Here is an 18,720-nt window from a genome sequence, read left to right as displayed (position 1 = left end):
TCTGTTAAGCCTACAGCAGACAGTGGATCACTGTCTAGATAGCACACTAGGAGACAGATGTAGTATGTCACGGATAGGCACTAGCAGAGCTCTGCAAACATTCTGCAGGCCACAAACTGACCTGCTCTTCTAAACTATTAACCAAGCCTCCGCGGGAATGACTGTATGTAATAAATGTTCTATTAGATCTGCATTTATAACAGCAGCAGAAATAACTTACAATTAATTAACCAATAAACAGTTTAGTTGATGTTAACACTTTATTTTGATAGTCCAATTTAGACATTTTAATAACAGTAAGTAACTTTGCAACTAAGTCAACTAGCAGTCATTAGAGTATTAGTAGACTGTCTGCTTAATATCTTCTGACTCTTTATTTTGATGGGTCCACAACATACTGACTAAAAGAAACTTTGCAAGTATATGTCGACTTAGTCTACTAACCCTAAAACTAATCTAACAGTCTACTCTGAGAGTTAGTAGACATTTAGTTGCAAATGAATGAGAATTAGGTGACATGTTTATTTGCAATGTTACTAGTTAGTAGATTGTCTAAAGTGGACTATCAAAATAAAGTGTAACCGATTTTTATTATTATTTTTTTTAAATCTAATTTTAAATCAATCAAATCAAATATCAAAGATCAGGACCTTTCTTTCAGAACATTCTACACAACTTTGAACAAGGAGCAATGCTCTCTTGGCAAGCCTTCCAGGCGGTTTTATCAGACCTCTACAACTAATCCAGAATGAGGCTGCAGGATTACTCTTTAACAAGCCAAAAAGAGTGCATGTCACATCTCTGTTCATCACTTTCACTGACTTTTGCACTAACTTCTTTGCTGGTGGAATGACCTGCCCAACTCAATCTGAGTCCTGAGCTATCTCCAAAAAATGGCTAAAGACACGTCTTCCATCTACACTTGACCCTCTAACACTAGAACTCTCAATTCTATTTCTGTTCTATTTGCGTTCTTTTTCTTTAAAAAATAACCATCTAATGCTAGCATTCTCTATTCTTTTTTTTATTCTATCAGTGTTTTATTATTAAAAAAAAATACTGCATAACACTAGCATTCTCTTGTTCTTTTTCTATTCTTTCAACATTTTTGTTTTGATTTTTTTTTTTTAAATACCCTTTAGCACTAGCATTCTCTATTCACTTTCTGTCTACTTGTACTTATTTATTATTAAAAAAACTGCTACATTTACTGCATTAGACTAACCGAGACTGGTCACAGCACTTACATATTATTGCTCTTTTGTTGGTTTTGATTGCTTCTGTTTTATTTGTACATTTGAACAAAATCAACACCCTCTTATCTCTACCTTAAAGGTACTGTCATTGACAAGCTGTTAAACTCCAAAATGTGGAGTACAACAGAAAAAGTGGAAAAGTATTATTGATTTAACAGGAATTAAAGGAGTGAAAGTATTGTGTAGAGTTTACCTAAAATTACCAAAAATTACTAAAAATGTTCTTAACTAAAAATGCCTTCTTAATTTTCCTAGAAAATTCCTAAACTGTGATTTCTCACATGCTGTCTGCCACACCACTTTTTGTCTTTGCTTTTCGAGCACAGTCTGTCAAGCAATGTCAGTATTTGTTTTGTTATTTTATATTTGTGATGGATTTATGACTTTACACTCTTTACAAGTTTGACCTCTTTTGAATTGCCTCACTCTGGCTGTCAACAGCTTTGCCAGGATGCTCACGGCAGTCATTGTGGATCCTATCAGTTCATCCCTTAGGACACCAGTAATCAACAAAAAGTCATAAACCATCGGATGTGGTGGGAACATCTTTACTGTAGCTGAGAAACAGCTGTTAATGCTTTCTGGGAAATTCGTGACATAATTAGGCCAGCCTGTATTCACATAATGAATCACTATTTGTATCACTGCATCTTCTTTTAAACACGGATCGTTTTAAATGCAACACAGGCCTTGACACGCATTGATTCATTATTGACCTTTTTGTCATTTGCTAACACATCTGTAAAGTTGGAAGGATGAAGGAAATGACTGTCAGCAACAAATAGAAGCTTTCCAGGTACACATTCCCCCTCAGCACTGCAGCATCATTCTCAGCAGCATGTGGCGTGATGGGCTCCACATCAGTGCTTTTGCTGTTAATCAATGAGACTGTCTTGTCCGCATGTCACACGAGTGCTTGAACAACCTTGTCACATACCCGTACTGCAGCTATGTGTTCTTTTATATTTTAAGAGAGTGGTTAATAAATGCCTGGCTTTACCGGTCCACTGTGAGCCTTAAGGAGGAGATACAGGCGTCTGCAGTCACACTGATGTCACTAACCTGGCCAACTTAGTAAATCCACTGATTAGTTTCTCAAAAGCACTCATTATATCAACTCAGAACCTTGTGCTCCAGCTTTCGGAAATTGCGTAGAAACCAGCCAATCAGGATTTTTTTTTTTTTTTGCATACCCTTACGAGAAAGAAGTTAATTCAAGTGTGTTATTAGTATATTAAATACTTCTTATTTAGTATACTAAAAACAGGAAAGTATACTTTCAGTCTACTTTTTAAGTACTTCTCAGAAATGTGCTTTATATACTTATCACAAATATACTTAAAATGACATTTAAATATACTTGACTTATACTTAGAAAAAGTCTAAATATACTATACTTATACTAAATATACTATACAATATAATATAATATATAATATACTATCAGAGCTATACTTGTGCTCTGAGAATCTGTTGTCATTTTTATACACGAGAGATGCTATTACACATCTTCTGTACAGAATTTCCAAAACACAAGTGAAGAAGAAACCAAAACAGATGCTTCCACATTGAAAAAAAATGTAAATACATATTTTCCATTTTACAAAACAGTCTCAAATACTAAAAAATGCTATTTTCTTGAAACTATTTAAAAACCCTTCTCAGACCAACAAAATTACCCCAAATGTTGTCCCAACTTGTCAAACACAGTTGTCTGTGCTGTTGAAATTTTAAGGCTTTGTAAGTTCCCAGCATGCATTGCAGCATAAATAAATTATCCAGTTAGTGTTATAGGATTACTGTTTTGCTGTTTGCTGACTGTTTTGTTGTCATTTAAACTTTTTTTGTTGTCGTTTTGTCATTATTGTTAGTTATTTGTTGTACTGTTATGTAAAGATCTCATCTTTTTAATATTTGCTGATTGCCACTGTTCTTGAGGGTTGTGTATCTAGTTTTGAGGCCTAGATTCTTTTCAACCACTTATATCCATTTCTTGTCTTAGTTTTGTAAAATGCTTTATAAACAAAGACAACATTGCCTACATATTAGACTAAGTTATTTATAATGATTTGTATGTTCAGATATTCATAACACAAAATATATACAAATTAATACCTAAATAGGGACATAGTAGTATGCTTAAAGTATGATTTAAAGTTCACAAAAAAGTGAGTATGAGTAAACTTGCAGTATAAAACTACTAAACTAGTAGTTTACTGAGACTATACTTCAAAGTATACTAAAATACATAAAAAAGTATTTAATTAGTAAACTATCGGTATACCTATAAGTTCACTTTTAGTATACTTGCAGTACAAACTGAAAATGACTGTTTCCTACTGTTATACTTAAAGTATACTTAGAAGTATACTTTTATATACTAGAAAGTGGGCCAATTTAGTCCCAAGGAGTACTGAAATAATACACTTAAAAGTATACTACTAGTACACTGTTATTTGTATACTTACTACATAAAGTATACTTAAAAATATACTTGAACTTTACTGAAGTATACTTAATAAAATAAACTTGAAGTATACTTCTTTTTGGTAAGGGTAGCCACTCAAAATAGAAGAGATTTTGTCCCCCTACTCTTAGAATAATGAAGTATCGTACATCACTGGGTGGAAGAATCGATTATTCTAATTCTATTTATTGAACATGTGTCTTAACGTTTTGCAGTTGGTGCCTGTTTACAAAAGCAATAAAGTGGCCTAACCGCAATTTTAGTTGCTTCCAAATGTGCCTAAAACATGTGCCTATAAAAATCCTCTGTGACACTACACTAAATAAAGTTAAAAATAAAGTAAATCTAATGGCTTCAAGAAAAAAAAAAGTGTTTCATATGATGAAAATGAAGAAACACACTGAAAAGGACACTGATGTTTACTTTTGTTTGTTTTGTTTACTTTTACTCGGGCAGATCCTATGGAGAGAAATCAAACACTTGTGAGAGAATACATACATGGTGACAAGGATCAAATGGCTAGTGATTGGCGTGGAACTATATATCCCTATATAGCCATATCCTATATGAGGATGTTGAGGATTAACACCACAGCACAGCATCACTGACCCTCACGTCATCTCATCTGATTACACTCTGACATACTAACTTTAATCCAACCAACATTAAAGGCCATCTGGCATCTTTACACAAGATTGTCTTTGGTCCTATTTACTGGCAAAGGGACTCCCACAGGCTACGGGGCTGACATAGCATTTTAGTCTCATAAAATGTTTTATTTTCTTCTTAAGACTTGTTAATCGCAGGCCCGAGACGACGCTGCGTAAATGCGCCTCAGTTAAAATGCGCCTTGGTTTGGATGTTTTGCAGACGTCAGAGACCTTGGGCAGATAGAAACAAGCGAGACTTTGAAGGCTGTATATATTGTTGAGCTTTCTGCAAGCATATTTATTACAAAAAGTTGAGTAATCTGCATCACTCAGGCAAAAAGGAACCATAGAGTACACAGGCATGATTGCACTTATGAATGTTTTTAGTCAGAAAGTTCTAGTCACAGTAAGGTGGCACACAATCTGTGATCCGATAGAAACGAACATTACTGCGGGTGCTACAGACGGGTGTTTGTATAACATTTAAAGGCCATGATCAGGATTAACTGTAGTGTATGATAGCAGGGATTACAGTTGTAGTGTAGCAGTGGTATTGTATTGCCCTTTAAATGCATAACAGCAGCTTGTCATTGCACTTTAAATAGATGAATAAATAATTGTGGTGTCCTGGCAGAATACAAGGGCATATTATCGCCAACAAGCACGTCCGCTGGGGGAAAATGACTGTACATTTAGCTTCTCCCTCAACACAAACATGTGGAAAAGTGTTAGTTTACCTAACAACATACAGTCTCCTTGCGTTCGCTGACTTTTCCCAGCGATCAAACTAAATATTAATGACGCAACGTTCACATAAAGTACAGGACAAATACACAAAGCCATTGCATTCCACACACACACACGCACACACACACACACTCCACATAAACTTCCTTTTCACGTTCACAACAGAATAATTTACATCTTGCTACGCTTTTTAAAAACGATAACACTTTGCAGTCTTTAGTGTGAATCTATGTCTGTCCAGTCTCGGCTTAGTGTGTGCTAACCCAGTGCTGTCAGAATGGAGGCCCGGATCCTGGCCGTTTCTGTGGACCGGACTGTTGACTATCTCTTGGTGTTCTTGGCCAGTTTGCTAGTAGGGGTGCTTCTCCTTTGGGGAGTTGGGATTTTGGAGGGTTTGCCTCCGTGTTGGCGTGAGGCTGAGCGTGGCGTCGGTCGCCCTGAGTCTGTCACCGTCTCCGACACGTCCGAGCAAACCGACTGGATGTCTGAAATATCAAAGTCTGAGGCGTCGCTGCCACGGCGGCTGCTCCCTCGGCTTCCTGCTTTGCTACCAGGCCTGCTTGGGATTTTACTTAACCCTAAGGAGAAAGTTCAAAGCCGGTTACATCTCAGTACTTTGACACTGACATCCACATAATGGCTTATGATTAAGATAAAAAATAATAGTCAGTTATAATAATAATCAGTTAATATTGATATTTGGCAGCCTTTTGATGATGTTTAATATGTATTTAAATTTTCTTTCCCAAAGGAACCAGATTCTTATCATCCAAACATCGATTGTTAATCCAGAAGCAAAATACTGGAAAATCAAGGCATGTTATATACACTGCTGTTCACTAAGTATATATGAGTAAACATTTATCTTTTTTTTTAATAATAATAAATTGTTATTCACATAATAGATACACTACCACTCAAATGTTTGGGATAAGTAAGACTTGTAATGTTTTTTAAAGAAGCCTTATGCTCATCAAGAAAGCATTTATTTGATCAAAAATACAGAAAAAAACAATAATACTAATTGTTACAAAATGTTATTATAATAAAAAAACTGTTTTTTAATTTTAATATACTTTAAAATATAATTTACTTCTGTGATGCAAAGCTGAATTTTCATCAGCTGTCACTCCAGTCTTAAGTGTCACATGATCCTTCAGAAATCATTCTAATATACTGATTTATTATCAGTGCTGGAAACGGTTGTGTTGCTTAAAGGAGAAGTCCGCTTCCAAAACAAAGATTCACATATAATGTACTCACCCCCTTGTCATCCAAGATGTTCATGTCTTTCTTTCTTCAGTCGTAAAGAAATTACGAAATTGTTAGTATTTAAATGGTATTTTTTTTAATGAAAATAACCGATCGTTTCGCTAGATAAGACCCTTCTTTTTTATCGGCTGGGATCGCTTACAACCGCATGTGGGATCGTTTGAAGCCGCATTTAAACTGCATTTTGTAAGTTCAAAATCGGCGCACCATATCAGTCCATTATATGGAGAAAAATGCTAAAATGTTTTCCTCAAAAAAACTGGATTTCTTTACGACTGAAGAAAGAAAGACATGAACATCTTGGATGACAAGGGGGTGAGTACATTATTTGTAACATTATTTGTTCGGGAAGTGGACTTCTCCTTTAATATTTTTTTGGAACCTGTGATTCTTTGTTTTCAGGATTCTTTGATGAATAAAAAGTTAAAAAGAACAGCATTTATTTAAAATAGAAATCTTTCCTAACAATATACACTACTGTTCAAATTTTAATTCTTTCCTTTTTTTGAAAGAAATTAATACTTTTATTCACCAAGGATGTGTTAAATTACTAAAAAGTGACAGCACAGATTTACATTGTTAGAAAAAAAATTCTATTTTGAATAAATGCTGTTCTTTTTAACTTGTTATTCATCGAAATCATATTAGAATGATTTCTGAAGGATCATGTGACACTTAAGACTGGCGTAACACCTGATGAAAATTCAGCTTTTCATTACAGAATTTATTTATACTTAAGTGTATATTAAAAAAAAAAAAAAACATTATTTTATATTGTAATAACATTTTGCAGTATAATAGTTTTTTTCTGTATTTTTGATCAAATAAATGCAGGGTGAATATATGTGACCTTGGACCACAAAACCAGCCATAAGTAGCACAGGCATATCTGTAGCAATAGCCAGCAATACATCGTATGGGCCAAAATTATCTATTTTTCTTTTATTCCAAAAAATCATTAAGATATTAAGTAAAGATCAGGTTCCATGAAGATGTTTAGCAAATTTCCTACTGTAAAATATATCAAAACTTAATTTTTGATTAGTAATATGCATTGCGACATACTTAATTTGGACAACTTTAAAGGCAATCAATATTTTGATTTTTCTGCACCTTCAGTTTCCAGATTTTCAAATAGTTGTATTTCTGCCAAATATTGTCCTATCCTAACATACATCAGTGGAAAGCTTATTTAGTCAGATTTTGGATAATGTATAAATCTCAATATCAAAAAATTGACCCTTATGACTGGTTTTGTGGTCAGTGGTCACATATACCAATATATCATGCAGCAGCAGCAGCAAAACTTTACGAAGAGCAGAAGCTGTGTCCGACTCACCCATGGCTTGACCTCTGGCCTTCATGACTGCAGCATTTATCAAGGATCCATCCTCTCCCGACTGAAAGCCTTTTCCTGACAAGTAGCCAGGAAGACGAAGCTTGCTGCCCTGAATAGGCGTGCTCTGTAAGATGTCATGATTTAGAAACGGCCAATTAGAACAGAACAACAAGGAGGCATGCAACTGACTGTTCGCTGACAGCAACCTTTGGCTAAGAAGAGCTTTCTAAGATGCAGATCTTTCTGCTCTAACATGCTGGCAATGAAACTGCACTGAAACACATCATTTGTCATAACAGAACACAGAAATCCTGACTGAGGTGTATTTTGTATCACGCCCACATTTCAATGTGTTTGTTAATCCCAAAACTTTGCAGTGTGTGCAGTCTATGGCCAGAATGACGGAATAAATGCATGACAGACTAGAAAATTACAGTATACTGTCTACACTGAGTCAAATTCAGCCATACACATCAAGAGAAAGAGGAAACCATTTAGAGTTCTAGATGTAGAACAGATCTCACAAGCATCGAGATTTTAGTGGCAAGAGGACAGAAAACTTTGTTTCGCAGTTAGTGCTTGAAGAATGAGAAAGGATGTGATGTTTAGAATATCAGGCTGATATGATTTAAGACAATCACAAGATCCCCCTTACGAAAGAGAAGTGTAAAGATCAGAATTGCAGGACTGAAGCAAACACATCCGCCTTAATAACGGACCACTTCCATGCATCGTTGCAAAGCCAGAGAAAGAGATTGAACTCAACCCCAAATCCACACAGGATGCAATTAGATCAGTAACACAGCAAAGACTGAGGTCAGGAGCAGGAGACGCAGATTAGATGGGGATTTGTCACTCGTTTCTTAAGCACTATACCTCATTGGATGACCCTTGGCTGTCAAAGGAGTCAGATGATTTAAGAGGAGTAGCTGATTTGCTGTTTGTCAGCCAGGGTTTATCATAATTGCGGGTTAAATGTTGGGGTGTCTGTGAGAAACAATTGTGGGTAAACCACATACGAAGGATAGCAACAAAAAAAACACAGACAATACAGGAAACAATTATATATCAACAAATAATGATGGGGCTATGCATGGCTCTGTTCCAAACCTTAGTGAGCTCCCTATGTACGACACTCCTGAAAAAAGATGTTTATGCTGTCTTACAAAATAACCTTTTTCTTTTACCATTAGATATAAACAATAAATAGTATAATAATACTATAACAAATAGCCCTTCACCAGCTAAGAATAGTTAAACAGTAATAAAAATGGACATTTTAGCAAACCAAAAAAAAAGTAAAAACTGCTTGCCAAACTTATATTTAAATACCATTCATTAAATCAGCAATAAAAACTGAAATGAACTGCCCTATAAATGTTGTTTCTTTTGCTCAAACAGCACTAAAATAAGAATACTCTTCTGCTTGGTAAAGCCAATGCACATATGAGGTCCAAAACCATCTTGGTATATATGGGTCATTCTATAATCGTGGGTACATCTCTTGTCCGTGAAGTATATTTTTAATATATTTTCATCAAATAAAAGCCCCGATGTTTAATTTTCTAGTACAGAATTTATATTTTCCCCAATCACACTACGATATGTTGAAAAAGCCATATCTTTTGTTTGAAAATGATGTTCATAACACATACACCTTGGTATTCGGCTGTCCGATTTTGTAAAGTTGCTCATTCTACTCTGCATTTAGATTAGGTATCAAGACTTTTTTTATTTGTGTCTGAAAAACCGTTGTCAGCTAAGTTACCCACTAGAAAACCCCCATCAAAAAGGAACGGTTGGTCCCATCCTGGCATAATTTGCACAGTATGATGATATTTCCTCTAGAAGCACATGGATGAAACACTAGAAGTTATGTTCTCTTCATTTGGACAATTGTCTCTTTACCCTAATATTGGTTGAACTAGCAAACATGTGTCAAGAGTGGATTAACTGACCGTCAACAGTGTTACACACGTATTATTGTAAGACAATTTCACTAAAACTTCTGTTTTGTTTATGAAAATATATTTCTAAACATACCATATGCTCAGTAGTTCTAGGCTTCCATGTTGAATATAGGCCCAAAACACTAAACGTGTCAACTAAGTTACCTGTCAACTGTATTTTATGCACATACTCCTACAAATCACCTTTATTTATATAGCACTTTATGCAATATAGATTGCAGCTATGTAAGGTCATGTTTGGGTTTTTTGGGAAAAATGGAAACATTTTTCTGCACATTGTCAAATTCTAAATGTACCCCTAATTATAGAATGACCCGTATACAGTCTTTGACCAAACAACTGTTGCCTTACAAAGCTGCTGTGGACAGCAAGGCAGCTCACTAAGTTTTGGAACCAAGCTTCATGATTGGTGACAGGAAAATATGACAAAAACATGGAGAAGTTACACATTTCTCTACAACCTAATCAACAACGTCCATACCTTGGGTGTGCTGGAGCCGGGTGGGTTGGGTTGTGCGGGGCAGCTGTGGCTAGAATTGGATCTGTTGGGGGAGGCGCCTCTTGAGGATGGCCGTGACCTTCGACCTCTGTAGCGGAAACTGGCCATCACCTGGGTGGTGCCTTCTGGGAGGATAAATTTCTCGCGCAGCTCCACATTGGTTCTGCCCTTAGCTAAAGTAAGAACATACAGTGCAATGAGCTGAGAGCCAAAGAACCCTTTAACAAGGGTTTAGAAAATAAGCCTCTGAAATACTGTGGCTTTAGTTCAACATAAGGTCTATGCACAACATCTGTGGTACCAACAATTACAAGTCAATTTAGTATAACTGTTTATTGTTCGATCTGTAGAGTTGTGGATCAATTCTTTCAGTTCTTCAATCAATTTATACCACCCTAATCACTGTAAACAGATTTTTTCACAAGTTTGTTGAAATAGAGGCATTTCTTGTGGTAATCAGCAACAAACTACAGATGCTGTTCACAGACTTGTTTTGAGCCCAAAACATTCTTTTAAAACAAGTTTCAAAAACTTGTTTCAAAAAGCCATTTCAAATGAAAGACTTTAACCAGGCTGGGAATGATGGGCACCCACTCAAATGAGCAAAACCCTATTCAGAGTTTTGTGCTTTGGTTTGATGTAGGGAATGAATTGCATGCATTTCACAACACTGGCAAAAATATATGATATGAAAAAAAGAAAGAAGAACACTGACGCTGCATAAAAATATATTATCATATAGTTTATAGAAATTATAAGTTTAAAAAAATATTCAAATTAAGTTTATAACAGGATTACCCTTCAGAACTGCAGTTTCTAAAACAATTTAGCATAAAATATCCAGCTTACTGTGTCTAGTTCAGTTTAATGTGATGAATTATTTATATCTTGCATAGATGAGATTGTCGAGCAAGTTTCACTGCACTGCAACAGAGCTACGATAAGCACATGCAGAGAAAGCGAGAGAAGACTCATGACGCAACACAAAACCGCATGCTAAACGGTCCCAGACAGCATGATGGAAAGGGAAGCATGAGATTAATGTTAATGAGAATACCATTCAGGGATCACTGCAGCACACACACGCACACACACACACAATGGGATGCGCACATACCACTGGGATGGAGCAAGGAGAGAAAGTGTGAGAGTTGCCAACCTATAGGAGACTGAGTAATTGAAGAATTTGATTCCGAGCGCAACATTTTACTCCCGTGGTGGTGAACTAGAAGAAACGACAATTGGGTTCACTAACAAAGCAGCAGGAAAAGGGAAATTCTGAAAGAAAGGCTTCATGGGAAGAGACAAGCTTTAAGAATCCCAGACACAGGCAATTAGAGTGCAGGAAGAAAAGACTCAGCCATCAACAAATGATTACAGCCTACATAAGAAAATCCATCAGTAACATTTTCAACTCTCTAACCATGAAACTGCTTTAATTATTGGGAACTTTGGATACTGTTCCAAAACCTAGTGAGATGCATAGCTTTCTATTGTCTACGTTGGCAGGTGCCTCCCAAAGCAGCATCCTAACTGAAATGGAGCCTCACAAGTGACTCGGTAGTCCATTTTTGAATTAGACTTTTTTTGTTCTGTACTTCTGCCTTCACCATAAAGGATTCGACCAAAACGAGGTATCTTAGCAGCACAATAATGAAACTTTGCATTAGGATCTTGTCTATGATGTGTTAAAATGCTGTCTACTTGGATGCTGGCAACCCGAGGTTTTTGGAACAGAACCTTTGCGACATAATGTCTTGGTGGAGTTTTTAAACAAGATATCAATGCATTTAAAAGACCTCTCTGAACACCATAAGCTGAAGCTGAGAACAACATAAAGTGGACATTACCTCTGCACGGGTCATTTTTCACCAGGAACTCATCCAGGGCCATCCAACCACCACCCACCCGCACCATCACCGTACTGCGCAGGATCCGCACCAGGCGCAGCTGCTGGGAATCTCCGAACTGGACACGAACAGAGAATACAGTCATTCCTCTGAAATACAGCCATTTTATGACAGGCACACAGCAGAGCAACATCAGAAACCTCAGCTATGTAACACACTTTTTAAAGTAGTAAAAACTAGCTGGAATCAAACGTGCTGGAAGTAGGGAGTCAAATCACAAAATTATTAATCCCGGTCAGATGCTACTTCTGTTCTGTTTATCTCTGGCTTCCTCTTGTTGCTCTGCTGAGCCAAAACAGATTTTGATTGAGACACAACATTGGTTTCATTCCAGAAGACATGAAATGAATGGTCAATCCAACTGGTTTCATTTGTGGCTTTGTGCTAATATAAGATTGATCATGAAAAAAATCTTGTGTGCGGTGGCGTGCTTCATTGTGTGTCATTAAAGGTGCACAAAGTGTTAGTTTGTATTGGTAATAATATTGTTAATTTCTATTACTGGCTGACAGAACAGTGGTTCTAGACCTTATGCTGCCACCACTGGTGTGGATGAAGCAAAAGCAAATGATTTTCTTAAATAAACACCATTACAGAAATATTCAGTTTACTCTGTGTCCTCTGTGATTCATTAATTCCACTGTCAGAAAAAAAAGTCCTATATATGCATAAACAGCTATTTTACACTCTTCAAGGCAATTAAACACATCTAAATAAATAAATATTATATGTGTCCTCATCTCGTGAGTGAACATCATGTTAAACATTTGTCTGACAAGCTTATCAATTTCTGTATGTGTGAAACTTCACAACAACGGAAAAGTTACTTGGTGCACTTTTAAGACAAGGTGGACAGGACTGTGGACAAAGTGTCCACTAGGGTGTGCTATAAGTGCATTCTACACACTTATTCAGGCTGAGGCTCGGTTTTCATACAAATATGGGCACTGGCACAGAGACGCAGGGGAACACTTGAGCATAACTCTACTGCATTCCCCTACATCCGCCATGCCAAAGATAGGAGCTAAAGAAAACAACAAGCCCAATGAGTTGCGTCCAAATGATTGCTGCCAGTTGGATATGGCCAAGGCTTACGGATTTCACAGCACAGAAAATTATGGCCTCATGCTTTCTGTTTAACAAAAAAAGAAATCATACCATATGAGAAAGTTTTTCCACAAACCAACAATGCATACAGAAGTTGCACCGTCTAGATCTACAAACTACCATTCTCATAGAGGATGCGTGTGTTGACACTGATGCTCGACTCCAATCACACACAATAGGAACAATATGGAAGAATGGCTGAAATCGACTGAATCGCTGAAACTCAACATGACCGACACACTGATGGCGACCCGCTGAGCACCGCTCTGGCCTGCAAGCCCTTTATTCTTGAAGTGATACCCAGAATGAATCGATACCATTGGTGAATTTGGTGATTGGGGGGAGGAGAAGATGAATTTTGAAGCATGATCAAGAGAAATAGTCAAGAGAATCACAACGAACAGCTTTAAGAATGACCATTTACCAGGATACAGCTTTCCAAAACTGCAACGTGTAGATGGGGGTTTAGATTTTGATTGTCCCTGTTTGTTATAGTCTCGTCGGCGATTAAGGGGTCATGTAAGCAGTGAACGAGACCAAACTGTCAAAAGAATGGTTTCAGTTGATGTGACATAAAGTTCTCAATACAAAGGAAGAAAAACATGAGGTTTGCATGGCCTGCCCGATAAAAGCCCTTCACCAGCTGAGAGTCACGTATCTTCCCCAAACACCACCCTGAGAAAGCATGTAGCTCATGATTTCATGTGGTTCATGCGTCTTTCTGCTCAAAATTTCTCCTGAAGCTTTGGCTTGTTTCAACAGCAGCCACAAACCACGGTTAAAAGAAAAAGTGAGGCTCCCGTAAAGCAGAACTCAAATGAGATTAAGTAAATTAAGCAGGTAGCAGAAAGCAAGCAAACTGCGTTATGCTGCAAAAGCTGTCGCAAATGATAATCAAAAAGCGGGATGCAGCGCTGCAGAGAGAAATGCATTTGAACTCAAAAGCAGATAGTTTTTCAAAAAAATAAAAATAAAAACATCCAAAAATGCCCTAAATAAGCTGGGCGTCTGTAGAATAAGTCAACATGAAACATTCACATCCCTTTTTACTTCCGTAATGTGAAACTCCATTCCAATTGATTGATATCACTGCATATATTTACAGTCTTTAATTAAATTCCTGTATTAACTTCCGGCAAGATCATCTTAGAAAAACGGTATTAAGTTTGCGCCATTATGTTTTTAAACTATAAATAGCTGCAAACAGTAAAATTGTTTATTATTATTAAATGTAAACATTGTTTACTTGGCTTTTGGTTGTTGTTTAAAATGGGGGACAAGTTATAACACTAAAAATAAATTTAATTTTAATTTTTAAAAACATATCTATTTATTCATTTATTCATTAATTCATTTGATGCTTAATGTTGATTTCATGTTGACTAGAAACTATTTCCCAAATATCTGTGCTTGTTTAACTCAGACTTAAATTAATCTGCCTTAAAATTACTATTTTACATAAATAGTTAAAGAGATATTAAAAGGAACCCTGGGTATTAAGACTTGTATGGCTTAATATAACGTAAAAGATGTCTCCTACTAAAATATGTAGTAGAAAACCCATGAAAGGTTTACATTATTTTAAAAAGGGCAACGAAAGAAGTGATGCAAGTCTACACTGCTTTCCCAGCAATAAGAAGAGGAAAAAAAAAATAGGAAGATGCCTGTGGACGAATAAAACTTCCTAAAGACCTGCATCTGTGTTCTCTCCACTTTAGCATAGACGCCTTTGAAGCTTTTAGTAGACCACAGCTACTGAAAGAGCTTACGAATGAAGGAAACATGCCGACACTTGTCATGACGCCACAGCCACTGAAGGAGTTTCTCACAAGGATTTCACTCGACATCCGGGTACGCTTAGACTCTTTATGGTGAAAACTGCCATTTGTAAGCTCTTTCTGTAGCTGTGGTTATCGTATCAGTATTTTATTTTCTGAGTTGTGTTGCAGTAAAAAAAGCGTAGCTCAGTGCCAATAGCTCAACGAGTGCAACCGTAAACGAAATAATTTAAAATATGTATATAACGATGTGAATTTTTTAAATAACAAATCTTTCATGGGTTTTCTACTACATGTTTCAGTAAGAGACATCATTTACATTTTATTAATCTAGAAAAGTCTTAATACCCAGGGTTCCCTTTACAGACATTTTAGCACTTTTGGTGTTATTTAGCATTAAGAGAGTAGAAATGTTCATCTCTGTTTATAGCTTCACTTGCACTAGTAACTTTCCCAAGCCACTACAAACTAAATGGCTGGCTTTGGGAACAGAGTTAAAAACTTCTTTAAATATGCTTATCCGCTTGTGAGTTTAAGAAAGCCTTAAATATCGGGGATTCAAAGACACAGTGACCGTGAGTCAGATCAAACAAAAAGGGCAGCACATCAAATCCTTCAAAAGAACTATGCATGTTTACCTGATTTCCAAGGTAGAACTGATGTGGGGAAAAAACAGTGAAAAGACAAACATTAGTAAATATCAGTTCACTCTTTTTGGCTTCACAATAAATTCTGTTGAAAACCAAAGAAAAACACAGAAGAAGTTCTATCCAACTTTTCTTCAGAGTGGCACAGTTACAGGCCTCCAGCCAGTCGGAAGAAATATGTATTTATGATCACCTTTATTATTCCCTCAGATTACGGGAAGTCATAGAATGGCTGACCGTGACCAAATGTTACAGGATCTGTTTATTAGGAGTGTTGGAGAGAAGTGGACTGGGGGAAAACCCTAAAACTCTCAAACTTGAGAGAATGAAAAATGCAATGGCACGTTAAAACGTAATGAAGTCATTCTCTTTGGCAACAGCAGTGTCGGGGCAAAGACGTTTGGGTAGAAGAGCAGTTTAACAGGGGTCTGTGGAGCACTGCCAACTTTCCAGGCTTCATGTTTCCATCTTGTCCTCAAAACATTCCTTATATCAGCTTTGATACAAAGAATCAGGGCCTTTGTTTGACTGAACTTTGCAAGACTGTTTACACACAATTGTTATTGCCACATAAACAACATATTTTCTAATAAAATCAGGATTTTTTTTTAGCATTGAGGTAAAAGCTGTTTTTACATCATATGTTTTGAGGGAACCAGATACCTTTGTTGTAAAATGATACATTTAGGTCAATAAACAAGCGCACTGTGGTTGTTTTGGGGGTCTTGTGAATTTTACTTTTGTCTTAAACTTAAGGTTCTTGGCCTAGGCTTCCATAGTAAATCCGTTTCTTGCCTCATCCAGAAAGCATGAAAAATCTGTCACTTACCCGATATTTGTTGGCGCCAATCTGCTCTACTTGGAAGCGTTTAGGACACTTGCACTTTGCAACTTGGCGAGTCACCTATGCACATGAAGTCATAAATCAGAAAACGACTACAAGAAACGCCGTCTGTAATACTTCCAATTACTGTGTAGAACTTCCCAGAAAGTAAGCTGATAACGTTTACCTCATCTTCAATTTTGTCAGCATCGGTTAACGGTTTGTAAGCATCTTTGTTGGGATGTAGAGCAGCCACGAACTCATAGTAGTCGATGTAGCCGTCGCCGTCCCGATCAAAGATGTCTGCCACAGCGCTCATCTCCAGGCGACTGGTGGGGAACTCTACAGGACCAGAGAGATGTTGAGGGTATAGCCTAAAAGACTTAAACAACACACGGTTTGAAATCTTTCCTTACTTGAGGACAGGATGCCATCGATGAATTCCTGCCTTGTGACTTTGCCATCCTGGTCTTTATCAATGCGACGGAAGAAATCCATGACGCGTGATTTCTTGTGGTTCATCCAGCGCATGTAGCGCTTCCTCCATACGTCGAAGTCAAAGTTGGCGAACTCTTTCAGCTGAGGGCAGATTAGAGGAAAATGAGTGTGAAGGCACCTGCCATGAATCTGAGACAGATGTGAGGTCAGCTGTGCATGTATGACTGACCTCCTCCAGTCTGTCCAGAGCATCGTTGAGTTTCCTCCTCCTGTCCAGCGCCAGAAGCCACACCTGTTGCCACTTACTAACAAGCAGGTTCACTCTGGGGTTCTTAGTCTCGATTTGCGCCTGTGACGCTGCTGTGTACATGGATTGTGTGGGGGATCTCTTTCCTGATGACCAAACAAACAAAGGGCTTGATCAGCCGAACCTAAACAACCACTGCGTGTGCTTATGTTTGGTGAACTATAATACAAAAGTGGCTGATGTTTTTGTCTACGATTTACATTAATTAGTCATTTAGTGTCTAGCTCAAGGGCACACGTTTACATTTCTTCACTTAACAGATGCTGTAATTTAAATGAGGAGTGCTACATCATAAGTGGACTATCCTAAGGAGACAAAGTGTCATGATACAAAGCTTTACCCACTAGTCTACTCTAGGGCTGAGTCCAAAATCCCATATGCTGCATCCCAATTCACCTACTTATATTATGTCCTAAAAGTATGTACTTTTTTAGTGAAGAAAAAGTACATGCTTTTAAGTATGTAGCAGAATAATAGGCAAGCTTTGGGACGTACTACTTCGTCATAGCTGGGTCTTTAACGGACGCTCTGCTGCTTAGTTATGTGCATCCTGTCACTGTTTAAACTGCCCTGTCAACCATCTTGTCCCAGTTAACATCATCCACATTTTGTTAAATTTGATTTCCTACCATATTGGGGAGAAATGAAAAGGCATGTTGATCTGCCAATAGCGAGTCTTTTTAATGCTCATGTATTTGCATAATGATGCAATTTAATGACCAAATGTATCATTATAAATGTTCACAGTGTTGCTGCAAATGAAATATAACACAGATAACATTAAATAAATATTATCAAACATTGACTATTTATCACTCAAACCCCTTTCTCTACCTGTCCGTCGGTCGCGAATATCCGCCATGTTTGTGGTTTGTAAACACTTTTTGTGCGTGCTTGTAGTTCTAATTGGATCCTCATCCACTGCGCAATGTGTTGTGGGCAATATTAGATACTTCAATATATTGCAGCAATATTTCACTACAGCAGGCGAAAATCAGTATGTGAAAGGAGTAGTATGTCCGAATTCACAGTATTTATAAAAATACACTGAAAAAGATTATACTTTGGACCAAAAACAAACAAACAAAAATAGTCATGTGTTCCAAGCAAATTTAGTTCTCAGATGATATTTAATTATATTTATGGTATGGTTCAAAACATGTTGGTTTAATATTAATCAATAATTTTGATCCCAAAGTCAAAAGATTATTTATTATCAAGACCATACCATACTTAATATATTTATTTAGATTACTTGTTATGTAGGTCTCAGTTTTCTTCTTTTTAATCATATAAAGTAGAGTTTTCAATTAAAAGACCTTAATGTTTATTGTGATATCTATTTAAAATATGCATAATCTTTTCTGCTATCTATTAAAAAATAATACCAGAAAAGTTAATAAAACCCATAATAATATCTGCAGTTAGTAAAGCTAGCCAGTTCTGTAAAATCCACACTCTGTTACCAAGCAAAAACACTAGTTAAAAAGAATTGTTTCTTTGGTAACAC

General features: G+C 36.8%; 1 protein-coding gene across 1 annotated transcript in view; it reads right to left on the bottom strand.

Annotated features, from left to right (window-relative positions):
- Positions 1-4,645: 4,645 nt before the first annotated feature.
- dst (dystonin) overlaps positions 4,646-18,720 on the bottom strand; it is a 164,630-nt gene continuing 150,555 nt past the window's right edge. The window contains 12 exon segments of the mRNA XM_051126003.1: positions 4,646-5,698; positions 7,732-7,855; positions 8,608-8,718; positions 10,183-10,373; positions 11,318-11,425; positions 12,051-12,168; positions 13,642-13,758; positions 15,634-15,651; positions 16,472-16,546; positions 16,653-16,807; positions 16,882-17,044; positions 17,133-17,296. Of these exon segments, the coding sequence (XP_050981960.1) occupies positions 5,442-5,698; positions 7,732-7,855; positions 8,608-8,718; positions 10,183-10,373; positions 11,318-11,425; positions 12,051-12,168; positions 13,642-13,758; positions 15,634-15,651; positions 16,472-16,546; positions 16,653-16,807; positions 16,882-17,044; positions 17,133-17,296 (1,601 nt within the window). The 3' untranslated portion in view covers positions 4,646-5,441.

Source organism: Labeo rohita, chromosome 13, assembly GCF_022985175.1.
Source record: "Labeo rohita strain BAU-BD-2019 chromosome 13, IGBB_LRoh.1.0, whole genome shotgun sequence".
Classification (NCBI taxonomy): domain Eukaryota; kingdom Metazoa; phylum Chordata; class Actinopteri; order Cypriniformes; family Cyprinidae; genus Labeo; species Labeo rohita.
This window is presented reverse-complemented; position numbering and strand designations above follow the sequence as displayed.